Genomic DNA, 18,836 nt, shown 5'->3' with positions numbered 1-18,836 from the left:
AAAGCACATTTTCCAAATATAACTATTAATGTTGATGATTTATATCAAAATGTGACTTTTCATTCAAAGTTGAGTTGTGTGAAGGTTGTAGAAATGAGAAACTGACCCTGCGCTAAACTGTGTGTGAATAAACAATATAACTATTAATAATGTTCAGCTTATTATTAGAGTGCCATTTTTCTGAATCTGACAATAAAGATCAAATGAAAGCTTCTATTATTATTTATGATCCTTTTTTATTGGACATAACAGGTGATACTGCAGATACATTTATTTCTGCCTGAGTAACATAAACATACAAATGATCAACTTTACTTGGTACAAGACAAAAACAGGAAATAAACATTTCAAACAGATTGTAAACAGATTGATGATCCTGTAAATGAGCTTTTTATTGTGGATATTTAGTAAGGCGCTAAACTGTCAGCTGTTTGTCCTCTAATATTCTGTTCACATACAGCCAGAGCTGCAACAATTAGTCCATTCATTGATTATCCATCAACAGAAAATTAACAGTTAATAATCATTTGAGTCATTTTGAAGCAAACATTTTCTGCTTTTAGCTTGTGAAGATTTAATGCTTTTCTTTGTCTTACATGATAATGAACAGAATATTTTACCGTTCTGGACTTTAGTTCAGACAAAATGAGACATTTAAAGACGTCGCCTTTGACTCTGTGAAATTAGAACCAGCATTTTACACAATTTACACAATTTCCTGACATTTTACAGACATTCATTGATTTATCGATCAACACCCAATAATTATTTGAGTCATTTTGAAGCAAACATGGTTTTAGCTTCTCAGGTGTAAAGATTTAATGCTTTTCTTTGTCTTACATGATAATAAACAATATTTTACTGTTCTGGACTTCATTTCAGACAAAATGAGAGCATTTTACACAATTTTCACAATTTCTTCACATTTTATATACAAAACTGTGAATTGATGAATCTATTAATCATAATGTTTATTTACAGCTCTACATGCACATCCAGTAGAAACACATAAAAACATATTGGTTTCTGAATTGACTACATGATTAAAAAAACATCTAATTGAACAAAAGAGGAGAGGAAAAACAACAAAGAGCCTCTATAGGCCAGCGGATGCTTACTGTCATTATGTGTTTTATAGTTAGTTGGCAAAACTCTTCCAACATTTTTAAAAACCTTTGTCACAACTTGACGTTTCAGTAAACTTTCAGCCGGTGGTGGTTTTCTCTCTGAAAGCTTCTGAGTTTAACTTTGGGTGTTGGACTTCAAAATTCACTGAGACTCATAAGGATCGAACCCACGACCTCCAAACCTCCAAACAGTCCTCTAACAGACTGGGCTATCTGCTCTGAGAACATCAGCTTCTTTTTTTTACAGCTTTTTAAATGTGTTTATATGTGACTGACAAACAAACTGTCAGCCACGTGGAAACCATGTTGGGTTTAGAAACTGAATTTACAAGCAGTGAGAGATCAGGTTGGTGCTAAATAACATGAGAAAGTTTCTCTAACAGGAGGAGACTCTTCCTCCTACAGAGAACAAAGAGACACTGAGGAACCAGGCCAGAACCCAAACCCAGGACACAGAGGCTGAGTGAATGTGGTGTTGAAGGTGTGGAGGTGGATCAGTGTGTCAGAGGAGACTCTGTAGAAGGACAGAGTGCCAGCAGGATAGTCCACATACACTGCTACTCTATAAGAGACAGAGGAGGAGGAGGAGGAAGAGTAGGAGACGGATGCTCCACTGTTATTGTGCCAGATGGAGTAATGTTTATCAGAGAGGTACAGAGTCCAGGACTGATCATTCCCTCCAAACTTGCAGTCATCATTGTTTCCTCTCTTGCTGATTCCTCTGTAAGACACTACTATATAAAGGCTTCCTCTCCACTCGACCTCCCAGTAACAGCGACCAGTCAGATCATTTCTACACAGCAGCTGAGGCCAGTAATCAAATCTGTCTGGATGATCAGGATATGACTGATCCTCCTCCACATATGTCACCTTCCTGTTGTTGTCAGACAGTTTGAGTTTTCTGTGTGCTGTGTTTGGATCCAGTGTGAGTTGACAGAAATCTGATGGATAGAACAAGACACAATAGAGCTGCAGTTATTGATCTATCATCTGTTTGATGATGACATCATCTTCATCCTCAGTAGGATGTGAATGAGTGATGTCACAGTTTGAAGTTTGTTTTGTTTTCATGAATCAAATGAAAAACACACTTACACTTCCTCAGACCTGGTGTTAACCATCGGACTCCAGCAGGCTGCAGCCTGAAAGGAGGAGGGGGGTCAGAGCAGCACATTCTCTTTCAGCATGCAAACATGGACATTACATCGCTCTAGTCTACTGTTTTATTATTCTGTTCAAATGTGGGGTTGGGCTTTGATAGACTTTTGTCCAATCTGAATCCGGTATCCCAATCCCTCTGAAACCCTGATTGAATCTAATTTGGTTTATCTTTCAACATTTACAGGAAACTTCAGTTAGACATAACAAAAATGCAAAGATTTAGGTGAGATCTGACAGAGAAAATGTTTCCAGTTCTTCCCCCTCTATCAGACATTGTCTCTCCATACCTGAGAGTGTTCAGTCTCCAGTGTGAATCCTCCAGTCCAGCAGACAACAGCTTTTCTCCTGAGCTTCCTGGATGATTGTAGCTCAGGTCCAGCTCTCTCAGATGGGAGGGGTTGGCGCTCAGAGCTGAGACCAGAGAAGCACAGCCTTCCTCTGTGATCAGACATCCTGACAGGCTGCAGACACACAAAACAACGCACATGTCTGACAGGCTGAGAGTGCTGCTGTGTGCAACTGTCCAGGTGCAACAGTTTTTAGACATGGTTAGAAGAAATCTGTAAAATCATCTGTGGTATTCAATAATTCAACAACAGAAACAAAACAAGTGAAAACAAAAATCTGCATTGAAGGACTTCCAGGTTGGGTGCCATCAGCGAGTAACTTTTCCTCCATTTCATTCGAACTAATACTCCTAACTTCCTTTCCAGACCCCCGCCCACTATAACTGACACCCTCATTCAAATGAGATATCCAGAAGTGTGATTTGAAGACCTATAGCAACCTAACTGGGTTCCAGACCCCATCGAATTTGGAAGCAAGAGTGTGAATTTAGGATGTGTGAATTGGATAATCATACCTGGTATGGTGCACTGGATTGGATATTTTCATCTCACTTCAATGCTAAACATCATTTAATACAATTCAAAATACCACTGGATTCATTGGACCGGGGTCAAGATAAGTCATATTGCAACCAATTTTGACTAATTAGATGTAAGACACTTGCTAAGAACCTGCTTCTTTATACCACCCAATTTGGGCCTGCCCTTTAGTGGAGAAACTCTTGGACAGGGTATTTAAATGCCTTCCCAAAATACACCATACCAATATTCAACCCTCTCCATGCATCACGTTATTCGGAGGGTTTAGAGAAGATCAAATACTCACTTAAGGGTAAATCTAACATTTTCTCTAAGATCTGGGAGCCCTATCAAGCTTATTATGTGAAGACTGATTTTTAACCAATACTTTCTCACGGTTCTCATGTAAAAGACTTGTTTCTGTTTTTTCCCCCTCTCTCTCACTTTTTAATTTACTATTATCATTGGTAATATTATTATTATTTCATTATGTAAACTGTCTACCCATGAATATTGTCTATTTGTGTCCCCTTTGTGTGTATATGTGGGCTTTACCATATTTTTAGCTTTTCTCTCTGTATCTCCCTTACTGTATGTGTTTACATGTCTGTATAACTGACCAGCTATGTAATGATCCATGGACCTCAACTATTCTTGCTCTGTTCATGTTCCTAACTACAAAAACAATAAAAATCTGCTTGTAAATCTACAAGTAATTATCTACTGCTGAACCTTAGTAAAAATTGGTTTGACAAATCATATTAGCAGAGACAATCCTACACAGGTTTAATGTTATCCTCTAATATCATACAGATTTTAAATGTTCATCTGTTGAACAGGTTGATGAATCCTGACCTGAGAGTTTCCAGTGTACAGTGTGGACTCTCCAGTCCAGCAGACAGCAGCTTCACTCCTGAATCCTGCAGGTTGTTGTTACTCACATCCAGCTCTCTCAGACTAGAGGACTGGGAGCTGAGAACCGAGGACAGAGCTGCACAGCTTCTCTCTGACAGGTTACAGCCACTCAACCTGGAAAGAAAATATAAAGGAAAAAAAACAAGTTAGGAGTTATTTATTTTTCTGTCTTGTTGAAAAGATAGAGTATTTAAATAATGATGAATAAATCCACCTATATGTGTACTTACAGAGCTTTGTTGGAGGCTTTGACCACTGGCAGCAGCCTCAGAAGAGCCTCCTCTGAAGCAGAGTATTTCTTCAGGTCAAACACGTCCAGATCTTTTTCTGATGACAGTAAGATGAAGACCAGAGCTGACCACTGAGCAGGAGACAGTTTTTCTGCAGAGACATGTCCTGATCTTAGGTACTGTTGGATCTTCTCCACTAGAGAACAATCATTCAGCTCATTGAGACAGTGGAACAGATTGATGCTTCTCTCTGCAGACAGATTCTCACCGATCTTCTTCGTGATGTACTTGACTGTTTCTTGATTGGTCTGTGAGCTACTTCCTGTCTGTGTCAGCAGGCCTCGTAGGAGAGTCTGATTGTTCTGCAGTGAAAGACCAAGGAGGAAGCGGAGGAACAAGTCCAGGTGTCCATTTGGACTCTGTAAGGCCTTGTCCACAGCTCTCTGGTAGAAACATGTCTCTGCAGATTCTTCTTTAGTTTCAGATCTCTGGGATGCTTTTTGTTCTTCTGCCAGCAGATTGACTCCAGAGTTGATTAATGTCAGATGGACATGAAGAGCAGCCAGAAACTCCTGAACGCTCAGATGGATGAAGCAGAACACCTTGTCCTGGTACAGCCCTCTCTCCTCTTTAAAGATCTGTGTGAACACTCCTGAGCACACTGAGGCTGCTCTGATATCGAAGCCACACTCTGTCAAGTCTGATTCATAGAAGATCAGATTGCCTTTCTGTAGCTGCTCAAAAGCCAGTTTTCCCAGATACTCAATCATCTTCCTGCTCTCTGGACTCCAGTGTGGATCTGTCTCAGCTCCTCCGTCATACTTGACATTCTTTAGTTTGGACTGAACGACCAGAAAGTGGATGTACATCTCAGTCAGGGTCTTGGGCAGCTCTCCTCCCTCTCTGCTTTTCAACACATCCTCCAGAACTGTAGCAGTGATCCAGCAGAAGACTGGCATGTGGCACATGATGTGGAGGCTTCGTGATGTCTTGATGTGGGAGATGATTGTGCTGGTCTGCTTCTCATCTCTGAATCTCTTCCTGAAGTACTCCTCCTTTTGTCGGTCACTGAACCCTCTGACCTCTGTCACCATGCTGACAAACTCAGGAGGGATCTGATTAGCCGCTGCAGGTCGTGTGGTTATCCAGAGGTGAGCAGAGGGAAGCAGTTTCCCCCTGATGAGGTTTGTCAGCAGCACATCTACTGAAGTGGACTCTGTAACATCAGTCAGGATCTCATTGTTGTGGAAGTCCAGAGGAAGTCGACACTCATCCAGACCGTCAAAGATGAACACAACCTGGAATTCTTCAAACCTGCAGATTCCTGCTTCTTTGGTTTCAGTAAAGAAGTCATGAACAAGTTCCACCAAGCTGTACTTTTTCTCTTTCAGCACATTCAGCTCTCTGAAAGTGAATGGAAATGTGAAGTGTATGTCCTTGTTGGCTTTGTCTTCAGCCCAGTCCAGAATGAACTTCTGTGTTAAGACTGTTTTCCCAATGCCAGCCACCCCCTTTGTCATCACTGTTCTGTTTGGTTCATCTCTTCCAGGTAAGAGTTTAAAGATGTTTTCTTGTCTGATTGTTATTTCTGACTTGTCTGGTTTCCTTGATGCTGTTTCAATCTGTCTGACCTCATGTTCATCATTGACCTCTGCAGTCCCTCCCTCTATGATGTAGAGCTCTGTGTAAATCTCATTCAGAAGGGTTGGGTATCCTGCTTTAGCAATCCCCTCAAACACACACTGGAACTTCTTCTTCAGGTTAGACTTGTGTTTAGACTGACAACCTGTAAGACTTCCTGAATGAACACAAAAGAAATAAGATCAACAATAATTGATTCATGAAGAAAATCTGACAATTAAATTCCCCTAAATAATGCATATATGAACATATTTTCCTCCATCTCCTGAGACATCAGTAAGTGTCTCATTTATCCAGCATGTTAAATCTTTATAGAAATCCTCTTACTGTTCTGCAGATGGTCAGCCAGCTCCTCCTGCTTCATTCTCCTCAGGAAGTGCAGCGTGATCTTCAGAAATGCCTCCCTGCTGCTGCTCCTCTGCTCTTCCCCCTCATCATCCAACACCTCCTCATCCTGACTCTGACTCTCTAAGCATTCTGGGTAATCTGAACTCAGACCCTTCTGCATCTTCTTCAGCTCATTCTTCACAAAAGTAACAATGTTCTCCTCCAGCAGCTGGAACAGAATACTATATGAATGACACAATCAAACTAAATTCATCAAGTAAACATCACATCTATGTTGGACAGACTGACAATCCACTGGTCTACAAAGTGTCGCATGGATATGATTGTGAACAGAATAGATTTAAAAGTAGTTGTTGTACATGTACAGACCAAAAATATGGAGTCCAGGTGTTTTTGATGATGCTGGGCAGACTGACCACTGGGAACCTCTGAGCTCTCATGGTCCACTCTGTGGAGGAATCATGAAGAATGAGCTCACAAGTCTTTTCCACACAGAGACAAACACAAGCTAAAGGTCCATCAAGTGATATTTGGATGTGAACAGAGAATCAGACGACTCCCAGTGGTGCTGTAAAGGTTTGCTAGTCCTGCTGATCCCACTGAGAATCAACAGCTCAGTTTGTAGCTTTCAGCTCAGTGTTTTATTTCATCAGTCAGTTTAGTTTAGTCCCGACAGCTCTCACTAGCCCTCCATAAAGCTCTCCCTCCCTCACTGTACATTGCTGAAGTGCCCTGGAGCAAGGAAGCTAGAACCAGTGTGTGGTTGTATCAGACTGGTTGTACTGGGCAGCTCACAGTATGAATATCTTGAATATCAGTCTAATAAAACCAGATAATTTAATTTCACTTTCAATATCAGTTCTAAAGCCTTACCTTTGATCAACAGGGCGATGCCTTTTCCTTGAAGTAAAAGGATGTTTTTCAGTCTGGTCACTCTGTTTTTATAGATTCTGCACTGTACCCAGAAGACACTAAAACATGTCCTGCTAACATGTTTCATAAAACATTTTTTTACACTGCATTTAAGTTGTAACATGTTATGTATGGACAAACAAAAATGTTTTGCTTGTCCATCCATACTAGACTGATCATTATCAGTGGTATTTCCAGCATCCAAATTGGAACAAACTTGAATACACTGATCTACGACTGTCAAACCTTACAGACGTGACTGTGTGCTTCCTAACAGCAGCAACATAAAATCTTAAAATCTATTTATATTTACAACAATGCCTTGCGCTGTGAAAGGCAGGTATATTTTACTAAAATTATTAACGCTAATGAGAATAACCCCAGAATTTTATTCGAAACCATTGACCGTCTCCTAAAACCCACCCACTTTAAAGAGCATGTCCATCTTCCCTCACAGTCAAAGTGTGAGGAGTTTGCCTCGTTCTTTGAAAATAAGATTGTCAGCATCAAGACCATTATTATGAATACTACCGATCAAAAATATGCCAGTGCTGCTCAAGGAAATCTAAATCATTTCAGGTAAATTAGTGAAGGTGAACTCCAGAATATCATTTCTCAATTGAAATCCTCCACCTGCTCACTCGATGTCATCCCCACTTCCTTTTTTAAAGAGGTTGTAGATAGTTTTATTCTCGATGTACTAGACATTGTAAACTGTTCCTTAGAGTCAGGTATCTTCCCGGATCCACTTAAAACTGCTCTAGTTAGGCCTCTACTCAAAAAACACACGCTGGATTCCTCTGTTCTGAGTAACTACATGCCCATATCCAATCTGTCCTTTCTAGGTAAAATCCTGGAAAGGGCAGTGCTGATACAGCTAGAGGCTGTCTTACATGACAATGATATTTATGAAAAATTTCAGTCTGGTTTCAGAGGTAGATATTGGACCGAGACTGCACTCACTAAAGTCATAAATGATCTTAGAATGAGCGCAGATAAAAAGAAAGTTTCTGTCCTTGTTCTTCTCAATTTGACCACTGCATTCGATACCATTGATCATGAGATACTTCTGAACAGACTTGCCGGTCTCACAGATCACCCATGTGACTCCCTCCTCCTCAGTTTTCAGATAACTATGTATCTGACCACCATACTATTGCTTTAAAGGTGTCAACCACACAACCACCTAAGACAGTGGACCAACATGTCTATTCTCGGGTTTTCAATTCAAATTCTGCATCTTAGTTTTCAGAGACTTTTCTTGTATCCAGCCCTGAGGTTTACAACACAGCTACTCCATAAAACTGATGACTTAGGCACTGGAATAAAAATTGTACCTCCATTCTCCATTCTTTTGCACCACTTAAACCTTAGAAACACAAACCAAAAACGCATCCATGACTTAACAAGCACACCTGCACCCTAAAAAGCAGGGCGAAAGTGGAAATCTGACAAATGCTGTCATCTCTTTCTGACATTACTCTAATTTATAATATAGAGGCATAAAGGACCGTCTCCCAAACATATTGACATAAAAATATTAATAATTTAGTAAGCTAATGATATGCTAACACTTGGCATTGGAAATAACACCAGGTTACTATTTTAGGAAGTAAATTAATTAGCCTGACATGCTAAATATTAGCAGCTTATGAACAGACAAACACATCCATTCCTTACACTTTCTTTCTTATGTTTTTCACCTCTTCAGTTATGAGAATATAAATGTATGTTGAAAAGATTCACGTTGAAATGTTGAAATTTATGTTGAAAGAGATGTTTGGTAAAACCTTAGTCAGTTACATTTTAAATTTTGTTACAGCTTACCTCTTTGCAGTAGGAAGTTGTCCTTTAAAATCAATGAGGAGATCATTTGACCGGTCGCTTTTCAAGGACACACAGCTGGGTTCAGGTTCAGGTCCAGGTCCAGGTCCAGGTCCAGGTCCAGGTCCAGGTTCAGGTTCAGGTCCAGCAGAGTCTGGTCTGTGCTGCCTCCTTGTTCTTCAACACAACACACACAGAGCTTTGAGTGTGAATAAGGATGGTGGAGAACAGTGATGGACAGTTAGAGATCTCCATCTCACCTCTGAGCTTTGGTCTGGCTGTCATGTTCCCCACACCGAGAGCGTTTAGAGGGAGGGACTCCCTCCTCTCTGTCCTCACACTGATCCATGCTGCTGAAGTCACATCCACATCAGTCACACACACTTTCTACCTTCACCTAGAGAGGAAACACATCCTTTACATCATTTCTCCTGTCAAATCCTAAATATCAGTTGCTCCTCCTGTGATTGGCTGTGATTTTCTGCTGTATATCAGTGTGAATGCAGCCAGACAGCAGTGTGACGCAGAGAAAGCTGCCATCAGCTGCTGTACTTCTACTATCAGTCCACTAGATGGCGTCATGAAGCTGCAGTGAAGTGAAGAGCAGCACACATGATGCATGAGGAGGATTTACAGCAGATTATTTGTGACGCAACAACTGTGATGACATTTATTGCACCTTAAGCCTTCAATATAACATCTGATCATTTCCCCACTATCAAAAATTTAAAAAACATTATTTAATAAAATTATACTTATTACTGACTTTTTAAGGATCTGCAAATTCCTACTAATTAGCAAAGTTTCCTGTAGGACTCTAATTAAAGGCATTATTTATATACATAATAGAGAAATAGAGGGTTCAATTGGTATTCTTCCAGCTGATTAAATAATTTAAGTTTAGTCAGTGAACAGCAGTTCAGCTGAAGATGCATACATATGAAATTGGTCTACAGGCAAATATACAAGTCAACATATTGAATAATAAAGTTTCCAATAATGAATGAATGATGAATGAATATTTATTGTGTATAGTTCTTTCAAGGAAATTCCTCTTGAAATCAATGACTTAAAACTAAACATAAAAAATCTACTAAAGACCAATCAGCTATGTGACCATTGAGTCACACAGCTGAGTTTAGTTAACATTATTTCTAATTGAGACTGTGGGTGTATGTGATGTGCTGTATGTAGATTTGTATTTTGTATAGTGTGTTCTGTGTGTTTGTTTGTTTTGTTTTGGGTTTTTTTTTCACTTTTTACTGTTTGTTGTTGTGCTGTTGTATGTTTTTTGTTGGGGACTACAGATGCAAATTAGCTTCAAGCTAACTCTGGTGCAGTGCATCTTTAATGTCTCAAACTGCACACTGTCCCAGTCAATAAATAAATCACAAAAATCACTAACTACAATAAGACTGTTTCAGTGTCCCCTTCAATTGAGGCTAAATTGATCAGTTTTTTCTAGAAAACATTCATGAAATTATTGGGAAATAACTCACCTGTAAAACACATTTATTGTTGCATTTAGTCATTGATCTACTGAGAGCTTGTAATTCAAACCTTCAAAGTCATCAAAACTGGTTAGAAACTCTTTAACGGACTTCAAACATGCAAGCAAAGGCCAAATATTTTTGTTTGTACCTTGTTCCTTAAATGCAGCATGAGGGACATTCAACGTTTTAAAATTGTCTTAAATGCAGCAAGATAACATTTGTACAGCAGAATGCTGATATGATTAATCATATCAGCACCAACCAACAAAACAATATCAAACAACAAAGATAAAGTAAATTCAAGGGTCAGATAAAAATACCGAATATGTTTTAACAGCATTTCTGTTTGCGCGTGTAATTAATCACAGAGATATTTATTGATATAAAATAGGATCATATGTATTATCAGATTATTCAAGTAGAATTTGTCCTTTTCATGCCTGCTGTGGTAAAAAAAAAAAAACAGACAAAAAGACAAAAAGCAGGAAACATTATGGATACAGATACATTCTTCCAAAAACTTCTACAGTTCCAAAATAAATGACAGTTTCAAACTCTCAATATCAAAAATATACAAACATTAATTCAAAGAAAATCTCGTTTTTATTGTAGATTTGTATTTTGTATAGTGTGTTCTGTGTGTTTGTTTGTTTTGTTTTGGTTTTTTTTTTCACTTTTTACTGTTTGTTGTTGTGCTGTTGTATGTTTTTTGTTGGGGACTACAGATGCAAATTAGCTTCAAGCTAACTCTGGTGCAGTGCATCTTTAATGTCTCAAACTGCATACTGTCCCAGTCAATAAATAAATCACAAAAATCACTAACTACAATAAGACTGTTTCAGTGTCCCCTTCAATTGAGGCTAAATTGATCAGTTTTTTCTAGAAAACATTCATGAAATTATTGGGAAATAACTCACCTGTAAAACACATTTATTGTTGCATTTAGTCATTGATCTACTGAGAGCTTGTAATTCAAACCTTCAAAGTCATCAAAACTGGTTAGAAACTCTTTAACGGACTTCAAACATGCAAGCAAAGGCCAAATATTTTTGTTTGTACCTTGTTCCTTAAATGCAGCATGAGGGACATTCAACGTTTTAAAATTGTCTTAAATGCAGCAAGATAACATTTGTACAGCAGAATGCTGATATGATTAATCATATCAGCACCAACCAACAAAACAATATCAAACAACAAAGATAAAGTAAATTCAAGGGTCAGATAAAAATACCGAATATGTTTTAACAGCATTTCTGTTTGCGCGTGTAATTAATCACAGAGATATTTATTGATATAAAATAGGATCATATGTATTATCAGATTATTCAAGTAGAATTTGTCCTTTTCATGCCTGCTGTGGTAAAAAAAAAAAAACAGACAAAAAGACAAAAAGCAGGAAACATTATGGATACAGATACATTCTTCCAAAAACTTCTACAGTTCCAAAATAAATGACAGTTTCAAACTCTCAATATCAAAAATATACAAACATTAATTCAAAGAAAATCTCGTTTTTATTGAGCTTCCGATTTTGCTTGAGTCTTTATTTGAATCTAACATTTTTATGTTATAGGTTTGTTGTGGGTTAACAGAAAAATAATAAAAAATAAAAAATAGGTCAAATTTTGCAGTATTTTTCAATGTTATTTTAAGTGTAAATTTACAGTAAATTACTGGCTACTGAGATGATTTACCTTTACAGTATATATTGTAATTATACAACAGCATACTGCTATATCACAGTAATCTGGTGGACATTTTTACTGTGAAATCACAGTTCAATAGAGTAACTCTACAGCAGCATGTTGTGATATTACAGTCATTTGCTGTGTATTTTCCTGTAAAGTCACAGTGCAGTAGAGTAATTCGACAGCTACATACTGATATCACAGTAATCTAATGGCCCAGCAGACTGACGTTACATTGCACAACTGTCATTTTACAATAATTAACTGTGAAAATGTCACAGTAAATTACTGTAAAAGTAATACAACTAGTAGCCATAAATTTACTGTAAACTTGGTCAAATACTTTAAGGTAGTCATTGATTTCATTGTGTTACAAAATAACGCTGATAAAAATTATTACTGATCTATCAAAACACTTAGACCTACACATGCCTCAATAAACATGAATTATAAAACAACCTGAGTATCAAAGTCCAGACTGAAGTCAAGTTCCATACTCACTGAATCCAGGGCAACGCTATACTTCCTGTTACATCCCCCAAAGCATTATGGGACCTGTAGTTCCATAACTGAGAGCAATATTATTCCCCAAATCAAATTAAGACAAGGAACAAAGAATAATAATATGAGTGATAAAATCCATTAGTCTGAACTTTTGTTCATGTTGACATTACTAATGCTCAGACTTTAAATCCTCTGCTCTAAATATAACATTCTTCATCTTCTCTTCACTTGAATCTCATAATGACTGACAGAGTTATTTCTCTCAGGGTCAATCTGTGTTCAGTCAGCACTTCAACATGCTGCTTGTTTCTTAGTTTTACTGCTGAAATGACAAACATCCCTGCAAATTTTATCAGCTGTTTCCAATAAATGTTAATTAGGTGAGTTGTTCAAACTGTAAAGTGAAACCTGTCTGTTGTCTGCTGACATACAGATAAAAAAAACCTTAAATATCGTTATTAGAATTGTACTAATGACTTTAGTAAAATGACTCCAAACACAAAGAGGGATTAAAGTCATGATTGAGCCCAAGCTTGAAGGAAACTGAGATGTATTATTTTGTCCATATCTTCCAGCCCTAACTTATGGATTATGTAATAATAGTGTGAGTCAGAGAAAGCTGCCATCAGCTGCTGTACTTCTACTATAAGTCCACTAGATGGCGTCATGAAGCTGCAGTGAGGTGAAGAGCAGTACACATGATGCATGGAGGAGGATTTACATCCACTGACTCACACTGACTGAATTTCATTCATATTCAGTCAATGCAACACCAATAAACAACATGTCAATAGTTTCTGTTATCTATTAGTTCTCTTTGATGTTGTTGTCACATTAGTAGTGCACATGACGCACAAACACAAATGTATTAAATGATTAGAATCAGGGTTCATTTACTTTGATATGACTTCTTTTACACTAAATACAAACTTGTTAAACAGCAGCAGATGTTAGATCTTAACTGCTGTCAGACATTTAACAACACAGATAAAATGTCATTTGGTGTAAAGTGAAACTATTTTATAGCCTTTTTTAATTGAGTAGTTTAATTTGGATCAAATTGTCCATAAAGCCGACAGTGTTTTAATGTGGTGATGGTACACGTGAACTTCTGAGAGAAACTCAGTGGTTACAGATGAACTCTGATTACAAAGATATATGAAGAAATAAATACACACATCATCAGCTCCTGTCTAACTGCATATACCAATAATAAGTCATTATAAAGCAAGAACACAAGTGGACTGTATGCATGTTATTGTAGCAACATTGAACTTGATGACGTCCTCTGACTGTCCCTCCACATCAGTCAATACAATACATTTGATTTAAAGCTTTCACAGGAAACAGTAGCAGGCCTTTACTGTAGTGTCTGACTTTACACTGCTGGAAACAACCTTAAAAAAGTAGATTTAGTTTGATTTGTGAGGGCTGAGGAAAGGAAATAATCATCAGCTGTTCATTAATATTGTTTGATTCCAGTAAATCAATCATTTAACAACATGTAGATTTATCTTCCAACATGAGAGTTCTCCAAACTTTCTGATGAAATAAAAACATTATACAGCAAGAAACAAACCCTGAAGTTACTAAAGAGAAAGTTCAACTATGAAACAAAGCAAACTTACAGTTAACATCCAAACTGCTGAAGACAAAGACTCTCCACTCCACGTCCGTCAGAAAAGTGTTTGCCACAGGTGAGCTGTTTCCTGGAACGAGTCAGAGCTCCACCTGTAGAGGAGGAGGGACAGGTAGGAAGACTCACAACATGATGACACTTTATGGATGTTTGTCACTCATTCATTCTTCATGTATTTGTAGATTTATTGTTGTATTGATAAACAGGTAGAAGGTATCTGAACCTCAGTCTGACCTGTTAGAAAACAGCTGGTCAGTTGTTGTCACGGTTTCTGTCATTTAAAAAAACAGTTCATGTAATCTGTGTGTTTAGAGCTGCAACTAACAATTATTTTCATTATCAATTAATCAATTAGTTGTTTGGTCCAAAAATGTCAGAAAATTGTGAAAAATGCCCAAGTCCATGATGACATCATCAAATGTCTTGTTTTGTACCCAAAGATCTCCAGTTTACTGTCAAAGAGACTAAAGAAACCACAAAATACATTTATTAATACACATTGAAGAAGCTGGAATCAGAGAATCTGGAAGAGATTTTTTTTTTTTTATAAACGCCTCAAAGCAATTAATCAATTAAAATATTGACTGTTGAATTAAATCATTTTCTGTTGAATCAATTAATTGTTGCAGCTCTGTGTTCATAGTAACATCGTTCAGTTTGTCTTTGTGCCACCAGAGGGCGCCAAATCATTTCTAATGACAAGTAGGTTAAGATGAAAAACCAACATGTGACTGAGGAAGCTCAACAAAGACCAGTAAAGTTCATCTTTAGTTGCAGACATGCAGTAAGATGCAATTTGTACACATTCATCTTTCTAGCTTTTGCTCTGGAATTCTGCTTTAAAACTAAACACAACTAACTTAAATAAGATTGTTTCATTAAAACCAGACTGATTGCTTCTGTCCAGAACACTTTCTTGAAATTAAAAGAAAAAACTGACTCATAAAACACATTTGTTGGTGCATTTCAGTCACTGATCTACTGAAAGCTTATAATTCAAATCTTGAGACTGCATAAAAACTCTTGATAACAGCGCTTTAGACCTCAAACAAAGAAAGACTAAATATTACAGTTTGTACTTTGAACTCTAAAAGCAGCATGATGAACTTTCCACACAGTTCTCACATAACTTATAACCACAGACATGCAGGCTGGACTGTATCAATAAATAAACTTTATCTAACAATCATAGAGATAAAGTCACTCACCTCAGCAGGTGAAAGGTAAAATTATTAGTTTTTACAGATTTAAAATTAGACCATATGTATTTTAAATGTATCAGATATGTTTGTTATAATTCCTGCTGTGTTAGAAATGAATAAAAATTCCCATTTTAGAGAAAAACAAGATAATTTGGAAGTATTCTTCAGTAAAAGTACAAATACCATTCTGTAAATATTACTAGTAAAAGTCCTGCATCCAAAATGTACACAAGTATTATTGGAAAAATGAACATTAAGTATCAAAAGTAAAATCATGTTGAATGGCTCCTGACTGTGTTGTATTATTATATCATTAATGTATTAACATGTAGTGCTTTATGTTGATTTAGGTTGACTCTATATGTGCACTTTTATATGTAGATGTGCATTTGATTGATGTATCTGTTTTTACTGTTATTGTTGTTGCTGTGATGTTATACTGAAGACATTGATGCCTGAGGATATTGATTTAAAATATGAATAATAGCTGGAAACATGTGAATGGTAAAATATCTCCCTCTGTAATGTAGTGGAGTGGAAGTATAAAGTAGCAGGAAAAGGAAGTACAAGTACTTGAAGATTGTACTTAAGTACAGTACTGGAGTGAATGTACTATAAGTTACAAAAGCAGATGGATCCTTCCAAAAAACTTGTAAAGAGTTCCAAACTAAATGAGTGAATCTCAATAAAGAGCTTCCAAACACATTTGATGACACATTTCCATAAAGAAGCAACACTGGTTCATGTTGGAGGAGTGTCAAAAAGATGAGTGCTTTCTGAATACTACAGTATTTATTGAATAAAATAAGTGGAGCCCCTCACCCCCCTGCTGTCTCCACATCAGTCCTGTAGTAGAAATAGAAACATCTCTATATTCACCTGTAGACACAAAAAGTCAAAGCTGTTCTCCAGCGGCTGTCCGGCCGAGCGGAGCCGCATTTAGTATCTCAGACAGCGGGGAGAGCAGCGGCTCATCACCGCCTCCTCCACAGGCTGATTCAGGCAGGAAAACCTGCCGTCAGTCATCAGTAAGTGTTGGACACAGTAATAACAACACTGTGTTCAACTACTGACCATCAACTCAAACTCCTCAAGCATCGACACAAAACGGCGGATATATTTTAATATCGGTTGTACTACGCTGGAGTTCAGATTAATAAACAGTTTAGCGGCAGTTTTGTGGTGCTTATAGTGTAACTAAAATAACAACAGCTAGAAGTAACGACTCGAACATTTTTAAGTATTGACATTACCTTCAGATGGATGCCTGGATGTAGAAATTTATCTGCGCCACAACTGTCACAGAAAGTGAAACTTAACTTGAACAGGGAAACACCCAAACCCAATCCCAATGGATTCATGGATTTTGAGGCGCGTTCCCGATAAATCCGGAAGGGGTTCAGGCTGTTAAGTCGTTGAGTGCATGCGGACTCTCCGGTAGACACTTTAAACCCTTTATGCAGTCTTTCTGTAAATTATTGGGAACATCCCAAGTCTTTTAAATAGCATCCAGGGGTCTTTTCCAAAGTACCCCCTACACCCCCTCCCTACCCACTTCCTCTTCGTTTGCGCGTTCATGTGGAGTGTCCGCCATTTTACATATTTCTAATATTTAATATGTAATAGAATTAATTCCAGCATTTGTTTTTATTTTCATTCTTTTTCTAAAATGATAAATGAAGATGAATTCTGTTAAAATGAGCGCAAATACTGACAGAAGAGGGATAGAATATCATTTTAATATGATACATATTTACACTTGTTTTTCTCAGAAAACAAACACGCAACGTTTAACAGACAGAAAGCAGAAACTAAATGTTTCCACTTGTTTCATTTGTTATTCAGGCAGCTGTTTGTTTCCTGAAAATGTGAAAACTTTCAATTTTTACAGTTTGTTCAGTCATCACTAAAGGAAAATGAATATTCATTGATGACTCTGATGTTTCCCAGCAGCTCCAGAACGCACCGTCTTTTCCAGTCACTTCTGTTTTAAACTGAAGTTTGACAACAAGAGAATCTGATGAATTATCAGAGTTTCTTCTCTCTGACTTTGTTTTCAGACCAAAAGTGAGAAAAACAAAGAAATCTAAAGAAATGTGACGGTTTAAGTTAAGAAATGATCAGCTGATGATTTGTGAGAGAAAGAGACTGTTGGTTGGAAAAACGGCTGATGGACATACAACAGACTAGCAGAGGACGTAGGACAGAAGAGCAGAGGAGCGTCTCACCAGTCAAGAGGACTGATTCACTCCACATCTCTTCATCACTTCATACAGATAAGAGCTGAAATCTCACCGCTCTCCATTTAAAGGAAAAAAAACACACTACCAAGCTAGATGAACACTGCTTTTATTTCATTTGGTTTATTATTTTCTCAGAGCTCTGAAATGTTTATTTGTTTTATTTTCTCCTCAACCTGAGGTGGTTGAAGGGCAAAGAAAAGACACTGAGTTCCCCAACTTAAAGGAAAAAAACAAGAACCAAACTAACTAACAAACTGAACTTTTCTCAAACTATTTGGACTAAGGGAGATTTTGTGGTTTATGTTGAGAACTGCTGAACCAATTGCAATAAAAGAGAAACAGAGAACAGAACCATGTTAAGTGTTACTGTCAAATAAATGGTGGCTATATGTTATAGCTATTCCTCTACTCCTCCTTGAAAAGTACCTGGTGAAGCACTTGTGCATATATCACTCCATAGTGTGCTAAGGAAGTGCTTACATAATGAATTCAATAATAACACACATTACTCATTCCTGAAGCTGAAGACTTGAAAGCAATCCTCTAACAGCCTGAGCTATTGAAGCCAAACATCCTGTGATTCCAAACACAAAGAGGGACAGATAAGCAGAGTGAAGCTATTTCAACAATATTTCCAACACATGGAGGCTGTTAGCTCACTGTCATTCTTCATCCTCCCACCAGATAGAGCCAAAGTCAACAAAGTTTCAAATCTTACACATAGTGTCTGTGAGAACATTGATGTGATGGTTTGTGTGTGGATCAATATGGATATTAGCAGGATCAATATCAGAAATCAGTAAGATTAACATGCCATCTGTATGTGGATATGTTATCTGGATCAGGGAAAACACATATTAATGCAGCTGTAAATGCACTCAGGACGCATTGTGATCAGATGTCAGCAGGTGTAAATGCAATCCGTACAGCGTGACACATTGATAAGAAACAAATGGTCCCAGTGAGGTGAAAGGTCACCTGGCTCCACCTCTTCCAGACAGCTAAAGCAACCTCCGTAAAAGCTCCAAGTAGTAGCAATAACT

At 37.6% G+C, this 18,836-nt stretch overlaps 3 protein-coding genes across 3 annotated transcripts in view; 1 reads left to right on the top strand and 2 right to left on the bottom strand.

The window, feature by feature from the left end:
• Positions 1–18,836, top strand: part of LOC121891678 (protein NLRC3-like) — a 1,105,688-nt gene that overhangs the window by 411,590 nt on the left and 675,262 nt on the right. The window lies entirely within an intron of this gene.
• On the bottom strand, positions 522–4,023 carry LOC121892405 (stonustoxin subunit beta-like). Its single transcript, XM_042405442.1, has 3 exons — positions 2,576–4,023; positions 2,223–2,269; positions 522–2,068 (listed from the first exon to the last, which is right to left on the bottom strand). The coding sequence occupies exons 1-3, from the start codon at positions 2,833–2,835 to the stop codon at positions 1,527–1,529; spliced, it is 849 nt and encodes a 282-aa protein (XP_042261376.1). The 5' UTR covers positions 2,836–4,023; the 3' UTR covers positions 522–1,526.
• On the bottom strand, positions 4,179–17,340 carry LOC121892404. Its single transcript, XM_042405441.1, has 8 exons — positions 16,804–17,340; positions 14,338–14,440; positions 9,285–9,421; positions 9,028–9,201; positions 6,658–6,736; positions 6,349–6,496; positions 4,568–4,807; positions 4,179–4,183 (listed from the first exon to the last, which is right to left on the bottom strand). The coding sequence occupies exons 3-8, from the start codon at positions 9,371–9,373 to the stop codon at positions 4,179–4,181; spliced, it is 735 nt and encodes a 244-aa protein (XP_042261375.1). The 5' UTR covers positions 9,374–9,421; positions 14,338–14,440; positions 16,804–17,340.

This window comes from Thunnus maccoyii, chromosome 24 (assembly GCF_910596095.1).
Source record: "Thunnus maccoyii chromosome 24, fThuMac1.1, whole genome shotgun sequence".
In the NCBI taxonomy this organism is placed as follows: Eukaryota; Metazoa; Chordata; class Actinopteri; order Scombriformes; family Scombridae; genus Thunnus; species Thunnus maccoyii.
This window is presented reverse-complemented; position numbering and strand designations above follow the sequence as displayed.

What these genes read in the sequence shown, in the direction of transcription:
- LOC121892405 (XM_042405442.1), bottom strand. Translation starts at nt 2,835, where the DNA reads ATGTCTAAAAACTGTTGCACCTGGACAGTTGCACACAGCAGCACTCTC. An exon ending in TGGAGACTGAACACTCTCAG is followed by an intron (nt 2,270 to 2,575) that starts GTATGGAGAGAC and finishes TCCTCCTTTCAG; the next exon opens with GCTGCAGCCTGCTGGAGTCC. An exon ending in AACACCAGGTCTGAGGAAGT is followed by an intron (nt 2,069 to 2,222) that starts GTAAGTGTGTTT and finishes TCTATCCATCAG; the next exon opens with ATTTCTGTCAACTCACACTG.
- LOC121892404 (XM_042405441.1), bottom strand. Translation starts at nt 9,373, where the DNA reads ATGGATCAGTGTGAGGACAGAGAGGAGGGAGTCCCTCCCTCTAAACGC. An exon ending in AGCCAGACCAAAGCTCAGAG is followed by an intron (nt 9,202 to 9,284) that starts GTGAGATGGAGA and finishes GTTGTGTTGAAG; the next exon opens with AACAAGGAGGCAGCACAGAC. An exon ending in CAACTTCCTACTGCAAAGAG is followed by an intron (nt 6,737 to 9,027) that starts GTAAGCTGTAAC and finishes ATTCCTCCACAG; the next exon opens with AGTGGACCATGAGAGCTCAG.